The 20,881-nt window shown below is 45.1% G+C and overlaps 2 protein-coding genes across 5 annotated transcripts in view; both read right to left on the minus strand.

The window, feature by feature from the left end:
* Window positions 1–307: 307 nt before the first annotated feature.
* Window positions 308–6,804, minus strand: srek1 (splicing regulatory glutamine/lysine-rich protein 1). 4 transcript variants are annotated; one of them, XM_029444435.1, is made up of 13 exons: window positions 6,244–6,377; window positions 5,445–5,627; window positions 5,134–5,283; window positions 4,535–4,656; window positions 4,072–4,187; window positions 3,727–3,909; window positions 3,035–3,213; window positions 2,816–2,946; window positions 2,608–2,722; window positions 2,394–2,501; window positions 1,913–1,984; window positions 1,676–1,790; window positions 308–1,060 (listed from the first exon to the last, which is right to left on the minus strand). In XM_029444435.1, exons 4-13 carry the CDS (start codon window positions 4,563–4,565, stop codon window positions 893–895), a joined length of 1,218 nt encoding a protein of 405 aa, XP_029300295.1. In that variant the 5' UTR covers window positions 4,566–4,656; window positions 5,134–5,283; window positions 5,445–5,627; window positions 6,244–6,377; the 3' UTR covers window positions 308–892. The 4 variants fall into 4 exon arrangements, with proteins under 4 accessions (XP_029300295.1, XP_029300293.1, XP_029300292.1 ...); XM_029444433.1 differs by lacking the exons at window positions 4,535–4,656; window positions 5,134–5,283; window positions 5,445–5,627 and adding an exon at window positions 6,532–6,804 and having other exon boundaries at window positions 2,394–2,498; XM_029444432.1 differs by lacking the exons at window positions 4,535–4,656; window positions 5,134–5,283; window positions 5,445–5,627 and adding an exon at window positions 6,532–6,804.
* A 7,103-nt stretch (window positions 6,805–13,907) lies between these two features.
* The window catches only part of erbin (erbb2 interacting protein), a 44,529-nt gene continuing 37,555 nt past the window's right edge, over window positions 13,908–20,881 (minus strand). Inside the window, 7 exon segments of the mRNA XM_029444237.1 lie at window positions 13,908–16,832; window positions 16,913–16,987; window positions 17,106–17,198; window positions 17,555–17,719; window positions 17,804–17,857; window positions 19,051–19,194; window positions 19,504–20,880. Coding sequence (XP_029300097.1) covers window positions 16,725–16,832; window positions 16,913–16,987; window positions 17,106–17,198; window positions 17,555–17,719; window positions 17,804–17,857; window positions 19,051–19,194; window positions 19,504–20,880 — 2,016 coding nt within the window. The 3' untranslated portion in view covers window positions 13,908–16,724.

Below are 20,881 nucleotides of genomic sequence, written 5' to 3' on the forward strand. Positions count from 1 at the left end.
GCCAGTCCAAACCTTTTCTGCTTTTAAGAGCCTGCATGTGTGAACAAACTGCCTCAAACAGCTTCCCTCCTTTTTTACTCTTGAGCATTAATACGGACTCACTTGGGAACCCGACCTTTGCTTCATGACGTGTAGCCATAAAGGCAAACCTTTCAGTCTCCCTACGACTGAAAGACTTTCTAATCTCACAAATTAAGCATAATGTAAAATACATTTGTGTTACTATTAAAATGCTAACGCAGATTGTATTATTATTATTACAAATACTGATAGTCTTAGAGGCATAAAAGGCTTTTTGGACTATTAAAGAATCAAAGAGTCAAGATGATCCACCAGGTAATATCCATGTGAGCAGGGACGAAGCTACAATTTAAATCTGGCGTCATATTGTTGAGACTACGAGGAGTTGTCTTTGCTCCACAGCTGCACATCGTCTGCTGTGGTAGCCGACTACAGTTTTAGTATCTATGCGAAAAGAACAAGCATTCAGTTCTTCAAGTGACGAACACATACAGGAGGCGGAGACACAATATCACTTGCATAATATTATGCATTTCAATATGCAACAAACACTTCTAATGTCCGGTTTCTGAGCACGTGGTATTTAGTGTTGCACTATAACGTTAAATAACCTTCTGCTTCCCTACTAACCAGGTGGTGGCGGTATCTCTGCTGTACCGAGTGCTCATTTGCCCTTTAAGTGGGATACGGAAAATTAGCTGAATAACAGGCTCCGTGAATGAGCTGTAAAAATGAGGTCGTACACCAGGAGATGATGAAGTGAAAGACATGCTGTTGTAAGTGGTTATCTGGCGTTCATGAGGTTATACGCACGTGACGGACGCTGAGATCATTTCATGGAAAAGGATTCGTTTCCTTAGTGTTGGAATAGTCACTTGGTGCCGTCCGCACCCATAGATGCAAACTCCTCATTGTGAGTCTTGTAGCTGCCGTTATGCTGGGTGCAGGGTGATGACATCATGTCCTCACTGAGTGGGACCGAGTCTTCTCTGTCACTTTCATAGTCTTCCTTTTCTTCTCTGTCATAGTCCCTTTCCACCTGAAATTCAAAGGAGTGACAATCAAACCTGGTCGGACAAGAGTTCAAAGTTCAGATACAGAATCCTGCCTGGCTGCAGAGAGCGCGGCCAGCCGACGAGTCAGCCACACTGAACAGCAGACGAGGGGGTGCAGATGTTCCACTGACACGAGAGAAGGTGTTTCTATGGACGCTCAAAGTTAAGTCTACAGGGTGTGTTTGTTATTATGTGCATCTCTTAAGATTACTTCGTAAGACTGCACAGACTGCAGTGGAACCCCCCCCCCAGACAGACATTTTGCAGGTTTGCAGCGGTTTCTGAGAACAGCTGCCGCTCGTTGAACAAATGTTCTGATTGTTATCAGCGGCACAGATGGCGTGTGATAAGTTAAAAAAGGTCACCTATATAAACACGGTAAGTTCGTCGCTGTTCAGGTGGTTTGATTCTCACTGTTCACCAAAAAACAAAGAGGTTACTTGGGGGGGGGGGGGGACTGATCTCATTTCCCGCCTCACAACTAAACAGTCTTTTAGAGCGACAAAGCTCGGCTCATTAAACGATCAGTAGATCGACAGCTTTACTTGGAGAAACAGAAGAAAGTCTTATGCAAGTGTTTTAAGTGGAAGCTTTATTACCTTCATTGGCTTGGCCTTGCTCTTCATCCTGTCCTCGTCCTTGCGGCTTCTCTTCCTGGATGTGGAGCGCTCCTTTCTGTCCCTGCTGCGCTCCCTCTTCTTGTCTTTCTTACTTCTGACAACGCAAAAGAAACCAATCACAATCTTGCAGACATAAAATCACAGATCTTGTATACAGTAAATCCACCTAGAGAAAAACAGAAAGGTCAAACATAGAGAGACGTGCGATGGATTTACCTTTTTGGGGAGGGGGATCTTGCTTTCCTTCGGGGGCTCCTGGACCGATCCTTACTCTTCCTCCTATGGCCTCTGAAAACACCACAGTAACTGGATTAAATAGATTTTGAGACTAATATGAGGAACTTAAGGAAAGGTAGCAGCATGAGAGTTCATGGACACACACACACACACACACACACACACACACACACACACATTAAGGGTCAGAAAAGGTAAATGTTTTCCACATGCAGCACAACAGGAGCCAAATCCAGGCAGGACTTGACTCACTAAGTGTCTGGAGCCCCCTACTGTCCAGAGCAGGGACAACACGGTGGCACTAAAGTAGGTCAGATTTTGTATTCTTGATAATATTCTATGTGAATGATTTAAATATTCCAGGATTGTAATACATTCATTACATTAAAGCAGCAGCATGAGCCGCACTGAACAGTGTTTGCTCATCTGGAGAACGATGTGTCGTTTGTTCCCAACATACCTTGAGCGACTGCGACTGTGTTTCTTGTCTCTGGAGCGAGAGCGCCTCTTGTGGCCGCTTCGGGAATTGTGGGAGTCATTCCTCGGCCACAACTTTGGCGCCGGTCTGCTACGAGAGGAGGGAAGAAATGTCACCGACTGCACACACAATCACAATCACATGATCAAAGCATCGTGCGAGTGAAGTCTTAAAGCTCGGAGTATTAGTTGTGCACCTGTGTTTCGAACGGGACCTTTTCCTGTGCATTCTCGAGTGTGAGCGAGAGCGTGACTTCGAGCGGGAGCGACGTATCCTTCTCGACCGAGTGGTAGGAGCCTCCTTAATGTCCGCTAGAGGAAGAGCAGCGGTCTCCGCATCAGAACAACTTCATTTATCCTGGCACTAAAAACCGTGATGCAGTGCAGCAAATCAAGAGGTTGTACCTGGATCTATGGCAGCAGCAATGGTAAACTGGGCTTCCCTCACCCTCTTCATCACACTCTCCAGCTCCTTAGCAGCAGCCTGTGGCGTCATCTCCGGGGGTTTCACTATGGCGTTGTTGGAATGATTAACCCTGAAAGACACAAACCACTATAAATAAATAAGACATTTCTTGATTCATAAAGTCTTGATCGTACAGCTCTAAAGAACGACCTTCTTACTTCAGAGGTCGGTCTCCGAACATGACTCCATTGAAGGTCAGGGCTCTGTTGACTGAGTCCTGCTCAACAAACTCCACGAAGGCGAAGCGTGTCGGCTGAGTCTCATCTCCAGCCATTCGCACAAACTTCACGTCGCCCACCTGCTTGAAGAACTCCAACAGCTGGTCTGCGTTGGTGGTCTGTGGAGAGAAAGACGATTAGATTGAAGGACAACAGGTTTGCAGCTACAAAACGTAAAGCTCTGATTCTCTGGGGCTCCCTGATCGGTAACTTATAGAGCTTATAAACAAACAATTAGTCCTGAGATCCAGATCTCTGTCATGAAAACGTATCGACGGCTCGAGACTTGCAATGTAACATAAAGGAGGGAAATGATTGCGAAGAAATTAAAAAAGATCTTAAGTTATCAGACAAACAAGCTGAGCAAGTGTTAGCGGCTGCAGAAGGATAATTATGCCCTCCTGAACGTTGATATTCTGCTTTTTTCTTATTGTAGACAAGACCCAAAAAGACTAAAAAGTAGAGAGTGTGTGCGTGTGTGTGTGTAACCACAGCCTCATATCTTTTAACCTCTGTGCCATAGAGCTCCATTGATGTCCCAAAAACTATTAAAAACACACAACTGAGCCACACTGTTGCTGTAAATGATCACTAGGTAAGTGTTTACACAGATTTGACATTCCGTTCGTTACCTGTGAGTTCAAGTTGCCAACATAGACGGTCCTCCGGATCTCATCGACCTTTGAGGGATCCACATTTCCCATGAGGGGGGGCTGGGCGAGCGCTGACGCTGACGCTGAAGCCGACGTTGACGCTGAAGCTGACGCTGCAGGTTCCAGAGCCGCTGTCAGCCTACTCACTACAGGAAGGTTCAGCTGCAGGTGCATGCACACACACACACACACACACACACACACACACACACACACACACACACACACACACACACACACACACACACACACACACACACACAGGTTTTACTTACATGAACAGACAAACAGACAACAAGACGCCACAAGAAGAAGCTGACTCACATTCTGAAGCGGAGCTGGAGTAGGAATTGGTAGAAGTCCCCCACCAGGAATCAGACTAGGTACTGGGGCGGCAGGGGCCAAAAGCGACAAGGCCTTGGCCTCTTCTGGGATTTTCCCTGCAGGACAGAAGCAGATATTAGTGAAGGCAATAGAGGGACTCTTCTCTATGTCTCCTCTATGTCTGCACAATTAGCCCACTGTATTCTAGAGAGAAAGAGAGCATCCACTTCCCCATACAGCCTACAAGTGTTCTACTGTCTACTACTGGAGACCGAGCATCCTTACTTTGCTTTTGTTAAGTCAATCTGAATTACCATTTTCAATGAAAATCTTAATTTTTTAATTTTTTTTCAAAAACAAAAGAACACTGATTTTGTCCTTGGTCTCTTTTCATAGATCAAAAAAAAGAATAAAAAGAAAACACAATGCAGAGAATGAGTCAACACTTTGATGCATGGGTCACCTGTACTGGAAACATATTGGTCATGAACCATACGATATCAAGCATGGGCGCTTTTCCGTGGGGCGATCGTTTCGCAGTGTTGGAAAGGTGTGCAACACAAGATAACCCCAATGGCTGCATCACTAATAGCACATAGGACATCAGATACAGAAAAGAACAACAATTTTAAGAACTGTAGGAAATTGTTAGCCAAGACTAAAAAAAAACAACCAATTAGGAATTTTGCTGATTCCACTTCCATTAAGGTCTGCTGCTTTTACAGCTGGAGAAGAGAGCTACGTTAAGACCACTAAGCAACAACATATACAAATTCAGTTCATTACAGCTGGAGGCACGGAGCATGATTACCATTTGAAAAGTTCTTCTAGTGGTGGAAATATGTGAAACAAATAGCGACGCAAAGTATTAAATCATGTAACACGACTTTCCAAGTTAAAAAGAGAAAATGATGTTGGATGGAGAGTGACTTGTGTTATTATTAAATACTAAACATCCATACCAGAGCGGTAATGTAGTAATGTGAGGGGAAACCTTTTACTACATATTTCAGCACAGGTGAAAAGTGCAAATAGAATTTAGAAGATTCTACTGGGTCTCACTTTCACAATGTCTAGCCCCTCACTATGTCAACAGGAGTAGGTGACAAGAGAGTAAAGTGTTAGTGATCCTCCTAGCATCCCATGTGTGATACACATCCCACCGGTATGCCGTAGCAACCTGGACAGAATTCAATCACACACAAGCTGCAGCTGTAGCAGAAAGAGAGAGGGGGGTGGGGGGTTGGACAATAATCAAAACAACAAACCAAAATAACAAATATAAACACAAAGCTAGAGATAAGCAATACTGTAGTTTCTAGATAGAGACAGTAGAGAGTGGACAACATGGGAAAGTATGAAAGGAAACAAACCAAAAGAAAAAAATTAATAAATAAATAAAAAGAGACAAGGTGTCCATCTTGGAAGGCTCAGCAGGCTATTCTCCTGGTCACATTCCCCCTTGAAGGCTGCGTTGGCCCGATCGGGGATAGTGGCTTGGAAAACAATGCCTGACTCAGGCTAGTGTAGTGTAACAGCTGGGCCAGTCTAGTCATCTGATATGCACACATAATCACACAGAAAAAAACATACAAAACCAAATTAATAAACTCAGTAGCCATCCAGCACCAAGTCACGTGGACAAAAAGCATCAGGTTAGAGGCGATATCATTTATAACACAAGGGCACCAAAAGGGGAGGGAAATATAAAAGAAAATGAAAGAGAGAGAAAGAGAGAGAGAGGATTAAGTTAGCTGTGATACCATGGACTTATGTTGTCATGTCCATGAAACAAGTAACAGTAATGGCAGTTTCTTACAGAAAATACACACGCTACTTGTTCCACAGAATCCAGTGTTTACAGTGAGGTAAAAACATTAGACACCACCTTGTGACAGCAAAAAAGAAACCTTGGCTGGGAACTATAGGAAATTTGCTGGCTGGCTAGAGTTTTATTGTGTAAGAGTCACCTGTGTCAAATACTTGTGACAAAAGTGGCCCAAATCAGAACTACCCAATGGCACAACTTGCCAATTTTCAACGGTGTGTGAATAAGAAAAACAACAACAACCCAGAATTCAACCAAAACACCAAAACGGTTGGATTCAAGTCATCTCAACACAACTCGTACATTTCATCGTTACTCGTTTGAACTAAACTCCTTGCACTCACCTTCTGCACATGGCACTACTATCAAAGCTCTGTCAATAAAAACAGTATTGGTGAGATGTTGCGCCACACCAACACTGGAGGGGTCTCGGTACTTTATATAGCACACTTTGGAGGAGAAAGACAGAGGGGCATTGCTGTGAAAGTAAAGACAAAGAGAGAGGGAAGAAGTCGTGGTTAGTTGTGTATTACACCCGTGAGATCTTAATTTTGAATGTGTATGTGGAGCACGGAAAGGCCGCACATCCTCGGTGTTGCATTGCTAGCCATGCCGGGGCAGGTTGCTCTTACTCAGGCGGGTAGAGCCGCAGCTCCTCGATGTCCCCCAGGAAGCCGAACAGGGTGCGCATCTGCTCGCTGCTCACGGCCGAGGACAGGTTGGTGACCTGGACGACTGCAGTCCCGGGTATCCCGCTCATTGTGCAAACTAATAAAAACGTTGACAATATTTAAATGGTGGTATTTATACAATATTTATTTCTCAGTCACCCCACTCGGCGCTATACACAGTACATCCAGGCGCGCGGATCGAAAGGTTTCCCCGGCTTCCTCCTGTTTCTTTAACACGGGTTGATAATAAACGGTGAGGCGCACTACCGCCCCCTATAGTGTTGGACGGTACATTACTACCAAGGGCCCCAAATCTGGATTAAAAGCCATTTTTTTGTGTTGACCTATAGAGAAAGAAATAAAACAAAAAATAAATAAAGTTGATGATAATGTTATCAGGCCTTAAAAGAGCATATAAAGATAAGTAGATACTTTATTATTGCCATGCAACATTGTTCAGTTCCAGTGCACAAATACAAAGCACCATAACCATCACAACAACGCACACAAAAAGGAAAATATGTTCAGTGACATTATATGATATATACAGATTATTGAGTGCATGGAGAACAATGTGTGTCCGTATATGAGAACTTGTGGTGATGGGAGGTAAGTGTTCTGACTGCTGTGGGAAAGAAGCTGTTTTTGGTATTGGTTGAGATGGACCTGTAGCACCTTCCAGAGAGGAGAAGCTGGAAAAGGTAGTGTGCTGGGTGAGAGGTGTCGCTTGTTGTTTCAGTGGCCAGGTTAAAGGTGTGCTTTGAGTACAGTGAGTCCACTGAGGCAAGGTCACAGCCAAAGATGTTGGAGGTTTGAGTGACAATCCGCTGAAGTTTCTTCTTGGTGGGACTGTCTGAGCTCCCGTAGATTGATCCATGTTGCATTCTGGGGTGAGAAAACCCTTTCAGGAAACAGAGTAGCACACTGCCAGATATGGGTAAGACACATTTGAATATTTAACACCTTCAAATCAAGGTAAATAATCAAATAAAATACAGACATGGAAACAAATCTCGAAATAATCCTAATTGATCGTTGAAAGACATTTTACTTGTATAGGCTATACATTGTAAAACTGTGACTTTCCAATTGTTGAACATGATTCACATTTATTGAACAGGATAGACATATTGGATAAAGTGCAAAAAGATATGGAACATATGTAGGTAAGCTACATCCTCAAGTATGCACATGTGTCAGAGCCAGAGGTCTTAGCTGCACAGTTTAATGTTTGGGCTTCTGTGGAAACCCTCAGTGAGTCTCACGTGATGCATCACCTTAGACTCACTGTGTCGGGTTTTTGTTCATCTTCATCACAGAGAAAAGCTGCTCACACAGGTGTGTGCTTCTAAACATGCAAAGCATCTGAGCGGCATGAAGCATTTAATTTCTGAGCTGCAAAGTCGACACGTGCTTTAAGGAATCACACTTGCCACACAGTGAACCCGGCTCCTCTGTATCATCCCAGTGGAAAGTAAAAGCGCCACAGGGTACAGGAGGATCAGGAAAGACATTTACTAATTTACTTTAGCAGCAACTAAATGCATGATGGCTTAACTAATTAGGCAGTCTTTGCATGACTGATTCACATTTACTGTCTGCCGACATTTCTATTCATTATTTTGTATCTTTAATTAAAACAACACCAACTATGTTGACATGGTTTATTCTTGGTTTAACTTGGTATGTGCTCTGGGTCATGATGGTGTGAAGTGTGATCCTGGCTGCGTGTGTTCATCACCACAGATCATCATACACGTCTCTTATTTATAGAAACACCTGTACACATACAAAAGTCCAATTTACGCACACGCACGCACGCACGTTCATTAGTACTTGTCATGGAAACAGAACGTTCACGAGGTGATATAAAAGCTGCAGGTCTGCAGAATTGTCTTTTGCGCTTTGACTTGACTCGAGTTAACTTGTGAAACTTGGAAAGTTGAAATCTTAGATATCTGATCGCCTTGAAAACAACTTTTGGACAACTGAGCTGAAGAAAAACCTTTAGAGTACATCTACATCAAACCTTTCTGGTTGAAAACAGGGCTTCTGCTGGATCCCCTGCGGAGGAGCGCCTGCTGACCCGGGTCACTCCGTGGTTCTTTGCCTTTGCAGGTAAGACATATTTTAATTTCATGATAAATGTATTTATTAATGTTCCTTAATTGCCTAAAAGTGAATTTCAGTAAGAAATGTGCATTTAATTATGTTAAATTGTTGAATATTAAGATTAAAAGTTAATAGAATGAAGGAAAAAACTGATTTTGGCGACACGAGACGTTTCTTCGGTCTAAAACAATAATTATGTGATAAGAATGTAATATTTTTCGCGGGACAGCTGTGGAATGTGTTAACAATGGTGTAGGGATTTGAAAACACCGTTATTTTTGTTTGAGGGTCTCAAATGTCGAAATTTGGCGTCGAAAATTTAGGAAAAAAGATGGCGACCAGGCCATTTTTTGAAAAATGCCCAAAAGATTGTTATTTTTGTGCACCATGGAGATAATCGAACGTTCTAGGAGCAAACGTCGCGACGTCAGAACGTGCAGGTGTAAACAGACCAGGGCACGTTCCTCTGTGGGGACAGTTGAGGTTGCTGCTTAAAATGTATCAAGAGATGTTGTTAACTTCTAACACGTTGAAGCGTGCGCTTAAATCTTTTTGTCTGTATCTCAGTGTTTTTCAAAGCTTATTATATATTCTCAGATCTTTTTTAGAAGCAGAACAAGATTATTGTGTAGAATTATGTTATTAAATTGACTGATTATTCCCTAACCCCCTGTTTAAGTCTATTTAATGGAAGTGCAGAATGTGACTTTTAAAATATTTTTTTTGTTCCCCAGGTGGATCTTTGTGGCCTCTGAACAACAACCACCCGACACTGAGAGTCCTCCCGATGACCCCGTCCTGCCTGACTATGAGGACGAGGAGGCTCAGCCTCGTGAAGGTAATGGAGACAGTGAGCAGCGCCTCCCAAACTATGGGATGGATGGGCAACAACATCGTCCTGCTGCTCCTTCTCCTGTTTACTACCCTGTTCCTTACGCTTTCCCTCATGCTCACGCTTACGCTGACCCTCAGGCTCACGCTGATGCTCACGCTTACCCTCAGGCTCACGCTCACGCTGACCCTCAGGCTCACGCTGATGCTCACGCTGACCCTCAGGCTCACGCTCACCCTCAGGCTTACGCTTTCCCTCATGCTCACGCTTACGCTGACCCTCAGGCTTGCGCTGACGCTCACGCTATTGATGATGATATTGCTGCTGCTGTTGAGGAAATGGTTCGCGGGTACAGGTATAATGTTGAGCTTCAGGAGGCTCAGCCTCGTGAAGGTAATGGAGACAGTGAGCAGCGCCTCCCAAACTATGGGATGGATGGGCAACAACATCGTCCTCAGGCTCACGCTCACGCTTACCCTCAGGCTCACGCTCACGCTGACCCTCACCCTCACGCTGACCCTCAGGCTTACGCTTTCCCTCATGTTCACGCTTACGCTCACGCTTACGCTCACGCTTACGCTCACGCTTACGCTCATGCTCACGCTTACGCTCATGCTGACCCTCAGGCTTACGCTCAAGCTCAAGCTGACCCTCAGGCTTACGCTTACCCTCACGCTTACGCTGACCCTCACGCTGACCCTCAGGCTTACGCTCAAGCTCAGGCTGACCCTCAGGCTGACCCCCAGGCTGACCCTCAGGCTGACCCTCAGGCTGACCCCCAGGCTGACCCTCAGGCTGACCCTCAGGCTTACGCTCACGCTGACCCTCAGGCTTACGCTCACGCTCACGCTGACCCTCAGGCTCACGCTCACGCTGACCCTCAGGCTCACGCTGACCCTCAGGCTCAGGCTCACGCTGACCCTCAGGCTCACGCTCACGCTGACCCTCAGGCTCAGGCTCAGGCTCACGCTGACCCTCAGGCTCAGGCTCAGGCTCACGCTGACCCTCAGGCTCAGGCTTACGCTCACGCTGACCCTCAGGCTTATGCTCACGCTGACCCTCAGGCTCAGGCTTACGCTCACGCTGACCCTCAGGCTTACACTCAGGCTGACCCTCAGGCTTACGCTAACCCTCAGGCTTACGCTTACCCTCAGGCTTACGCTCAGGCTTACGCTCACGCTGACCCTCACGCTGACCCTCACGCTGACCCTCACGCTGACCCTCACGCTGACCCTCAGGCTCAAGCTGACCCTCAGGCTTACGTTAACCCTCAGGCTGACCCTCACGCTGACCCTCAGGCTCAGGCTTACGCTCACGCTGACCCTCAGGCTTACGCTCACACTGACCCTCAGGCTCAGGCTTACGCTCACGCTCACCCTCAGGCTTACGCTCACGCTGACCCTCAGGCTTACGCTCACGCTGACCCTCAGGCTTACGCTCACGCTGACCCTCAGGCTTACGCTCACGCTGACCCTCACGCTGACCCTCAGGCTGACCCTCACGCTGACCCTCAGGCTGACCCTCAGGCTTACCCTCAGGCTTACGCTCAGGCTTACCCTCAGGCTTACGCTTACGCTCACGCTTACCCTCAGGCTTACCCTCAGGCTTACCCTCAGGCTTACCCTCAGGCTTACCCTCAGGCTTACGCTTACCCTCAGGCTTACGCTTACCCTCAGGCTTACGCTTACCCTCAGGCTTACCCTCAGGCTTACCCTCAGGCTTACCCTCAGGCTCACGCTTACCCTCAGGCTTACGCTGATGCTCACGCTTACCCTCAGGCTTACGCTGATGCTCACGCTTACCCTCAGGCTTACGCTGATGCTCACGCTTACCCTCAGGCTTACGCTGATGCTCACGCTCGCGCTGACGCTCACCCTTACGCTGAGGCTTGCGCTACCGGTCGCGCTGCCGCTCGTGCTGACGCTGACCCTCATGCTATTGATGATGATATTGCTGCTGCTGTTGAGGAAATGGTTCGCGGGTACAGGTATGGGCACCAGGAAGACAGATCAGAATGGGACTCGGACTCTGAGGTCGATGTCGTGGGACTTGAAGACGAGCTTGAGGACGAGTTTGTGTACGATATCCCTGTTCTGGATGTTGAGGACATCAGGCCATTCTCCCCAGAAGATTGTTCCGAAGACTCCAGAGATGCAGAGGTTCCTGGATCCCCCTCCACTTCTGGCCACGGCTCCTCCAGAAGAAGACGCAGAGAAGACGGCGACGAGGAGGAGGCTGCTGCGAAGAGGCGGAGGCGGTTCTGAGGACTCGGATGGACTCTACAATGGATGGGCTGATAATCCTCCTGGAAACATCAGAGCAATCACTTTTTCCATATCTGCACCTCCTCACTTCTAAATCACAGCAGGACCAGTGATTCTCATGGAAGCCTTTGCGTCTTGCAGGGCAGGTCCAGGGAGCGTCTTGCACCGATTGGATCGACCATTTTCAACATAGGATTTGTTTTTGCCCCAAGTAGCCCTCGCGTCTGGCAGCATCTTGCACTGGGGCATTTTTTGTAGCGTCTCCTCATTCTTTGCACGGTGGAGCGATCTTTCTTTCTTTCATCCTGAGGGCCAGAGTTGCCCCAGGTAGCCCTCGCGTCTGGCAGGGCTGTCGACCCACCGTACAGGAAGCCTTTGCTGGGCAGGGCGAGGAACCTTCAGCTTGGTCGTGTGTTCAAATGAACACAATATTCCTTCTCGCAGCACCAGTGGCTCCTGCTGGTTGGTCCGCAATTTGCACAGCGGGAGTTATCTTGAATCACCAGTGAAGCTGGCAGCACTGTGTGTCATGGAAGGCCGTCTGCAGTAGGTCAACACTAAAGATATCACTGAAAACCACCGCACTGATAAAAGAAGAAGCAGGAGAAAAGAAGACATGGCACTTTATTTTCATAACACCTTCACTTGCCAATTGACAGGTAATGCACTGGACCCCTACAAAAACATCAAAGCAAAACTTATTTCAGCCACTACTTATCTACGTTCTCTTCAAAGCCACCAGACTTCCTTCACAACAGTCACTTCACCTTGCAGAACAAAGGAGCTGCTAGTCTACCGCTGCCTCCATCTGTTAGTTAATGTTATTGTGTAAATAAAAAGTCTGACCCATCCCTTTAATATGGGCGAAAAAAGGTATGTTAACTATAAAAAATACATATTTAAATAATTCAAAGAATATTTGTCTTACTTTACCCTTATCTCCCTCCAACACCTGAGATCCTGGACTCCCTGAGAAGTCAACCAAACCACATAAAGCCAGCATCGCAGCCGTCCACGGAGCAGACTAAGCAGCCTAACCTCTCACCGGTATATCAGTTCAATAAAACACCCTGAAATGTGAATTGAATCTTTGTTTTGTGTGATTGTTTACTTGTGATGTCGAGTTAAAAAGTGTTTCATTTGCAGGCGTAATAAAATGTACAATGGCTGAAATGCAGCTCAAACGGCTCTGCCTCTTTAAACAAGCACAGATGTTTTTTTAAAAGGTCCATATACAGATTAAAGTATTGACACATATCCACAAGTTCTGAGAAAGTAAGAAGTAAGAAAATTAGAGAAAACAGTCAAAACACAGAAACACAAACAGGAAAGGTGATTTACATATACCTACCAGAATATTTAAGCACAAACTCATGACAGGCCGTGGTATGTTGTGATTATATCACAGCTAAAGGGCGCTTTTTGTGCAGTATAACTAATTAATTTCAGTAATTAACCATTACAAAAATGATGCTTTCTGCACATGTACAATAAAACTAAAAGTCTATAGCCATGCTGGCGGGAAGGATGTGAGACTGTTATGGTCATTACACATCAAAAATACTGGAAGGCTGAAAAATAAGGAACATCCAGCGCTATTCTTGGATCCCACAAGGGACTACCGAAAACAATGAGGATGTTTGGCCTGAAGGTGGCGCCAGAGGTGCGGCCATGTTGTTACAGGACAGAATGCTCTCCACCAGTGTAGCTGGTGTTTGACAAAATTTCAACTATACATTATTATATACAATTACACTTGAATAGAAACTGGAGAAAAGATTATATTTGTACAACAGGCAGGAAGAGTTTGTTCCGTTCTACACGCACTCAAAACCTCTGGAGCATTTTCATATTTTAAACTATAGTCATGTTTGCACAACTTTACCTAATTCCACACATCAGTCCTCATCTCATCCTTCATGTTCACAGCAGCAAGAATCAGAATCAAACTCATCGTATTGGGATTATTGGTGCTGTAGGTGTAGTTGTAATGTATCACTCTATAAAGCTCTTCTGTTTGCAGCCTGTGAACACACACGCAGTCTCCCGGTACCTTCAACTGTCCATTCGTCTCACATGTACTGTGATGTTCACTTAGTGCAGAAGATGAAATGAAGACAGGAGAATCCTTGCTAAAGAGCATTAGTTTATTTTCCACAGGTTACTTCAGAAACAGGTAATTATGTACAAAATCTGGAATGTTGGATAAATGCATATCAATCATCATCTCACTGTGGCTGTTTCCAGAGAAACCTTAGAAATACTAGCTATACATTAAAACGAGTGCCTCTGCATTGCAATTTATTGCTGGTTTTACAATCGCAAGTCACTAATGCCGTTATTAATTATTTTCTCAATTTTTTAAGATATTTACAATTTGATTAGTAAGGTCTAAAAACCACAGAAGACTAAATAAATAAGAACAATACGGGAGCATAAGAAACCGAGCAACATGAAGCGAAGAAAAATGTGACATTTTTATCTCCCTAGATTGTCTACGATGTCTGTATGTTTTTGCCATGAATATAAAGTGACCATTACCGCAGAACCCCCCCCCCCCCCCCTACTCTTAGAAAGTCAACAGAAATCACCAACAAATTAATACAAATAATATAACAATTAATCGGTGTAAAACTCTACGTTCTGTGAGCAATTTGGGAAACGCACATGTTAATTTAATTTGCTTGTGAATAAAATGTAGCAATTTTAAATCCAGTTAATAAGAATTATGGGAACTATTGTTATTAATAATAATTGTGTTAATTACCAGTGTTTTTATTTTGGTTCGACAGTGCCACAATATGTCAATTTTGACTCCATATGGGAACATTAGATGACACGAGTTAACAGGTTGAGGGGATGATATTTGCTGAAACACTGGAGGATAAAATGATATTAGATATTGTACAAACTATTCAGCGGTCACAGATGTATCGTTGGATTCATCGGGCCATTACTTAGTGAATTCTATCATTCCCATTTCTTGTGGAAACACGTCTCACTCAAAAGTTATTAAGCAGTGAATGAAGATTAAAAAGGAGATGATGTTGCCTTTAAAAACATATTTTCCTTCCGACATATTTCTTTGACAAATATTAGGAATGTTCTGAGGCGCAGCTTTGACTGGATTCTTTTTCCAACAGTGTACGTTGATTAGTTTTGCACAGATGAACATCAGGAGCTGTGGTAATCCAAGCAACACACAGTAAAAAGGGGCAAAGTGACACCGCCCTTCACTTTTACACAATGCAGATAAATCTTTTTTTTTTTAAGCACTGACATATATTTCCTGTGCTATTTCATTACAAAAAAAGTTTTCACAATATAAAACAAATATGTAAAATCATCGGTGATTACTAAAAGATTGTGTTTCTATCTGAAGAGGATTTCTGAGAGAAAATAAAAAGGCTTTGAATATTGCTTTTAAGCCATTATGCTGCAAACGTAAGTAGGTTGTGAATGTGTGGATATTGCTTGGGTTCTGGGGTCAAAGGTCATCCCCCTATTCAAACAGTTCAAGGTCTATGGCACTTGACAACTTGTTTCTCCAAACTCTACTCTCTGTACAGCAAAGCAAATAAACACAGACTGAGAGAACTGCTCCAAAGTGATGAGTAAAAAGCATGATAAAACATTTGTAGAGACACAAAAGGCAAACGGTGGTCTTCTCCCATGTAAAAACTAAAAACGGACAGATGTTGAAACCCCTGCAAACAAAACATCTCACTAATGGCTGCTTGGAAGATGAAGCTCTCAACAAATTAAAAACACGAGTAAAACGTTGACCTGTTCTTATTCAAATATCTTTCTTAAAAAGTCGTCTCCTGCCTTTTTCCTTCCGTCTGCAATTTCAAAAACTTGCTTTGGTTAACTAGCACAACCGCTATATCGTTCTCCGCTTAAAGGAATCCTTCTGACATTTGTTTTTTTAGAAATACACGCATTAGCTCTTCCTGGCTTACCGTCATTGCTAGCGCTTCATTCTGCGTTCACGTCACGCTCGGCCTGAAAGCGTATTTCCCAATTTCTTTAAAACTTTAAACAAAAGCTTCCGACTGGCAAAACAGATTAAGGCTGAGCAAACACCTGCTACACCTCTCCTCTCCCATTTCCCCCAATATTTGAATTTCCTTTCCATTTCCATTAGATGATCAAATGCATTTCTTCAACATCTGAGAAGCTGTAATTCATTCATATTGCGAAGGATTGTTTCCACACAGCACAGGTAGTGGTCTGGTCCGGTGATATGCAGAGCTGTGAGGACATTTGGGTGGAAGTGAGGACAGAAGTGTCGGTACGCTGGAGCGTGTTCACAGGTTTGTGGAAGCAGGGGGGGGGGGTGGATGATTTCCTCTTCTCAACTCCTCAATCTTGCAAGAAGAGAAACAATCTCTCTCCATCTACATTCGTCTCCACATGAAAAGCACGTAACATTGTCCTCCATACAAGATCGCACGGCAGACCAGATAATGGTTTCAACATCTTAAAAAAAAAAAAAAAGGCAAATTGGCTGAAGGAGAGGAAGCCATGTCCCAAAGTGGTCAATTCATGTCAATCTGCAGAAATAAAAACTAATTTATGATAAAGGATTTCTGAGTTTAGGACAAAAAAAGAAGGAAAAGATGATCTGTACAGAGACCACAGTAATTCTTTGCATCAGAGCAGGTCATATCTTCAGCTTCTTTTGTATAAAAATATATATACCACAGTGATGGCCTTTTGAGGACTTGTACTTGCAGAGGTTTGCCGCCGTCTCACTTTGATCCACTACATTCAGTGGTTTTCCCTGTTTGATCAAGGCTATGAAGCGCTCTACTATAAATAGTCCCAACAGGTATCAACAGGTCAGTCTCCTCTGTGTATAAAAATATGAGAGTCAACATCAATGTCTCAGTTTGTCTCTCGTCTCGTGTCCCTCGGCTTTCGAGGTTCCGATTCAGTCGAGTCTACGCTTGCGCTTCTCTTACGATAATCATATCCACAGTGTTTGGAAACGTCTTCAAGAGAGCTACTGCATTCCCATGATCGATATTCACAAAGCTGTAGCCGTTTGCCTGCGAAAAGAGACGGAGTTGTGGTTAATGTGGAGAAAAATCCAATAAAGCCTTAAAGCTCATGTCAGACAGCAGAATACCTGGACGATTTTATCTCCAGGCTGAAGAATCATGGACGCCGGCCCCTCAGGTTGAACCCGGGTCACAAATATACCCTAAAAATCATAGGATATGGAACATGTTACATAATAAGAGGTGTGTGTGTGTACAGTACAGAGAACAACACATTGGAATATACGGCATGTGTGGTAATATACAAAATATAAAACGTACATTGTCATCTGGGCGGAATGGATTTCCCCGGCCTCCCACTCCTCCTGATATACTGAAACCAAGTTCTGGACTCTTCTCCACTTTCACACGGAACTGAAACACACCCACATACTTTCATTAGCAGTGATTCACTGTTAAATTACACAATTGACCTACAGTAGACTTGAAAACCTTTCCAACTGGCTCGATGGCTTTATATGAATCAAAGATCTGAGCGTACGGAAGAGTCAAAGACTTCAAATGCCCTCAAAGTACCACTTCAACCTTTCGGCAAGAGAGTGAATAAAAGTTAGATGATAGGACTGATGCTGCTTTCATATCCGGCTGTCGCTGGGCAAGAAAGGGAACAAGCGCTTTCCCTAAAATGTGGATCCATTCTTTTAAATCAAACCAATAGAAACATTTTTATCACTTTCTTCAAGTCATTTCACGTAAACACCATCCTTCACCTCTTGCGGTGCGTCTTGCGGGATGCGCGGGGCCCCCGGGGGCGGATGGGAGACTTTGAGCATCAGGTAGTCAATGAGCTGCTCTCTGGAAGGGTGGCGGGCCATGGGCGCCTGGCTCACCTGTGGACGAACAGAAGTGCCCATCTGACCGTTCATCAAAGGCACCTAGGAAACAAAAACACAGATGTTATTGTTTTTACATTTTAAAATTTGACTACTTTGGCTAAATGTCTAAATGTATCAACCTACCTTTCTGTGGGGGTCCATGGTGTAGCTCTGCTGCCCTTGGGGAAACACATCATCCTGAAAGGGAAGACAGTGATGATCATTAACAGTGTGCACAAACCTCACTGAAACTCATTTAAGGGATGAGCAGATGATGAGACAGACTATTAATACGGACACAAACATCTGTCATGACTGGTAATGACATTAGGCAGTGATGAGTATCTTTAGAAGGAGGTGAGAAGGGACAATTAGGAAATAATCAGATTACATTGTGCTTTGTTTTTATTCAGACACTACGCAGCATGTGATTCTGAAGCTGCAGAAAGAGTGAATCTTAAATGATAAGCAGGGAAGAGGTTTCACAACGTTCAGACATTTTAGATGCAAAAGCCTCTTTTTCTCCTCTACAGATTCACACACACACACACACACCACACGCACACGCACACACACACTTACCTTTGTGAGAAGATAAGAAGTGATTCTGAAGTGATCGAAAGTTGAAATGAAGATGATGAATGAGCAAAATAAGGATTTAAAGTGCAGTTAAAAGGAGATCAAGGCTGCTGAGATGAGGGATAACGCACACCAAGATGATTATGATGTTAAAGCACCTGGCAGGTTTAAAGGGGGCGTTTTGTACCAACATCACATACATACATATCTGATTATTAACTTAACTTATCAAATTAAGGTGAGTTTTCTTTATAGGCCTGAAAAAGCTCAATTCCCGTCAAACCAGCCGGTTACATCACAGCTTTGGGCGACACCTTTTGTTGCCAGCTGGACTCAGAGAAGCTACAGACCTGCTGTGAATGTGTTACTAGAAGAAACATCTTTGTTTATTACTTGAACAAGATGTGGTAGACACAACTCATTACGCTAATTTGTGTGGAAGTAGATTTTAAGTAATTTCTCGTGGGATGATGGTACACAAAATAAGTAGGCCCCCTTTAAAAACAGGCCAACCTGCATTACACTGAGAAGAGCTACAGAACAAACTAGAATCCATCCATTATTCACCGGGGGAAGACACACATGTACTAGAAAGCGTCTGTGGTCATGAGAATCAGACGTTAGGAGAGACATTGTACTTTCACTTGCCTATAAAAAGGACAAGTGAAAGGTTCTGAGGGTCAGTGATCACTTCTCAACACCGAGGAGAGACGCAGACAGACTTATCTTCTAAAGGATGTGAAACTAGAAGGAACTGGAAGCCCTGGCTCGGTATGAGCTGCAGGAGCTAACTTCAAGTTCACAGTACTCACACAGAAGCCCAGAGCTCCGTAGGGCTGTCCGCCCCTGGCACTAAAGACCAGAGACCCTTGGCTGGCATGCATATCCCTACAGCTGCCGTAGTGAGACCAGCTCAGCGGAGCGTTATTGGAATTATAGGAGCGAGACAGCGCATTCTGAACAGAGGGACGACATGGAACAACCAGCAGCAACCGACATGTCAGCCGTGGCCATGCAATCCACCAAATAAGTGACGACATAAAAAAGACACAACAAAAAGGTTTACGGCATATACAGACAAACATGCAGTGAATCAGAAATATGCACACAGCTGGGTTAGTAGGCTTTGGTAAACTTCAAACTGCATATAAAAAGGAGGATCTTATTCCTATTGTTGGTTCATACGTTAACCTTTACAAACACAAACACCCTGAACCTTTCTTCACCAACATTTCATCGTAGTACAGTAGTACTTTTTTGTTTACCTTTTCCATTTTCTTGGCCTCGATGTGCCGCATCACCTGGTCTCTCCAGTCAGATGGCACCCTTCCTGGCCCGACTCCCCCCGACACCTGTCCAGGCCCATCCAGCAGCGAGTGCTCAGACTTCACCCTGGTGTTGGGCCTCTTGCTGGGGCTGCTTTGCTGATAGTTGAAATCGCTGACAGACATGGTCCTCTCTGGAAGCTCGTGGGGCTGCGGCCTGGCGCAGAGAGTCCTGGAAGATCCGGGTACGTCAATGCTGTAAGTGCGAGCCGAGAGGGGCCTCTGCATGGCCTGGCTCATTGCCAGCGGCCCCCTGGCGAGGGTGTGAATGTCCCTGTACGTCATGTATTCCCCATCAGGCACCTGTATGCGCCTCGGGTCGCCCATGGAAACTGTGGAGGCGGTGCTGCTTTGCCTCTGCAGAGTACTGCTTCTGGCCTGGCTTGCAGTAGAATGAAGCCTCTCCTTAGCCCACATGTCCCCAGAGCCTTTGGGAGCCATAGGAGGCCCCCTCTGCTGGGTCTGTATAGGGTAGGGAGGTGCTTGATTACGGTTGGAGTAGTTGGTGTTGGCTAGTGAGTGTGGAGGAGGAGGGGGGAGGTAGCCTTGCTGCTCGGGGGGCATGGGCGTCCTCGGAGCCCAGAGGCCCTCTGTAGGCATGGCACTGCTTGTGTACTGGACATTGTACTGAGGAGGAGGGATGCCCATGGCCATGCTGGAGGAAACTGGATATCTGCTGGTGCTGGCAGGGGGCTTAGAGGAAGAGAGCAGGTCTGAGGAAGAGGCAGAGGAGCCGGGGTAGATCTGCAGAGTCTGGTCGTTGAGTAACTGACTGGCTGACTTGCTCCTGACGATGCTCTGGCCCTGAGCTCCTGGCCCTGGGCCAGCCCCTGCCATCCTAGTCATTCCTGCTGCGTCATAGGATTCATCATCTCCATCAAAGGAGAATAGCTTCATGCCTCCTGCTTCTATGTTGCTCACACTTTGAGACTTAATCACCTGCATGGCACCTGGATGGCACCTTTTGTCTGGAGACAGTTCCTCTGTGCTGCGAGACAGAGACATGTCACTGCTGGCTGTCATGCCTGTCGAGGCCAAATGCACAGCAGATGTCTCGACTCTCATCGCTTGGCTTTTGTTCCCCAGACTATTGATGCAGTCACTGACCTGCTGGTTTCCATTCAGAAAATGCTCCATGTTGTCATTGCTAAAACCCTGCTTGCTGTCCAAGTCCTCCTGGGTTACTGAACCATTCTTGGTTTTGTCCACCTCGTCCAGCCGGACCATGTTGTCGGTTGGCAACTTGGACACGTTCATATTGATCTGGTCCCACTTGGTGTACGTTTCTCCCATGCCGTTGTTAATTCCCTTCTCAATG

The sequence above is a fragment of the Cottoperca gobio genome, chromosome 12, assembly GCF_900634415.1.
Source record: "Cottoperca gobio chromosome 12, fCotGob3.1, whole genome shotgun sequence".
NCBI classification, from domain to species: domain Eukaryota; kingdom Metazoa; phylum Chordata; class Actinopteri; order Perciformes; family Bovichtidae; genus Cottoperca; species Cottoperca gobio.

Coding starts and splice junctions, on each gene's coding strand:
- srek1 (XM_029444432.1), bottom strand. CDS start 6,659: ATGAGCGGGATACCCGGGACTGCAGTCGTCCAGGTCACCAACCTGTCC. Junction 4,188..6,243: donor AGTAGTGCCATGTGCAGAAG/GTGAGTGCAAGG, acceptor TCTGTCCTGCAG/GGAAAATCCCAGAAGAGGCC. Junction 3,214..3,726: donor TTGGCAACTTGAACTCACAG/GTAACGAACGGA, acceptor TTCTCTCCACAG/ACCACCAACGCAGACCAGCT.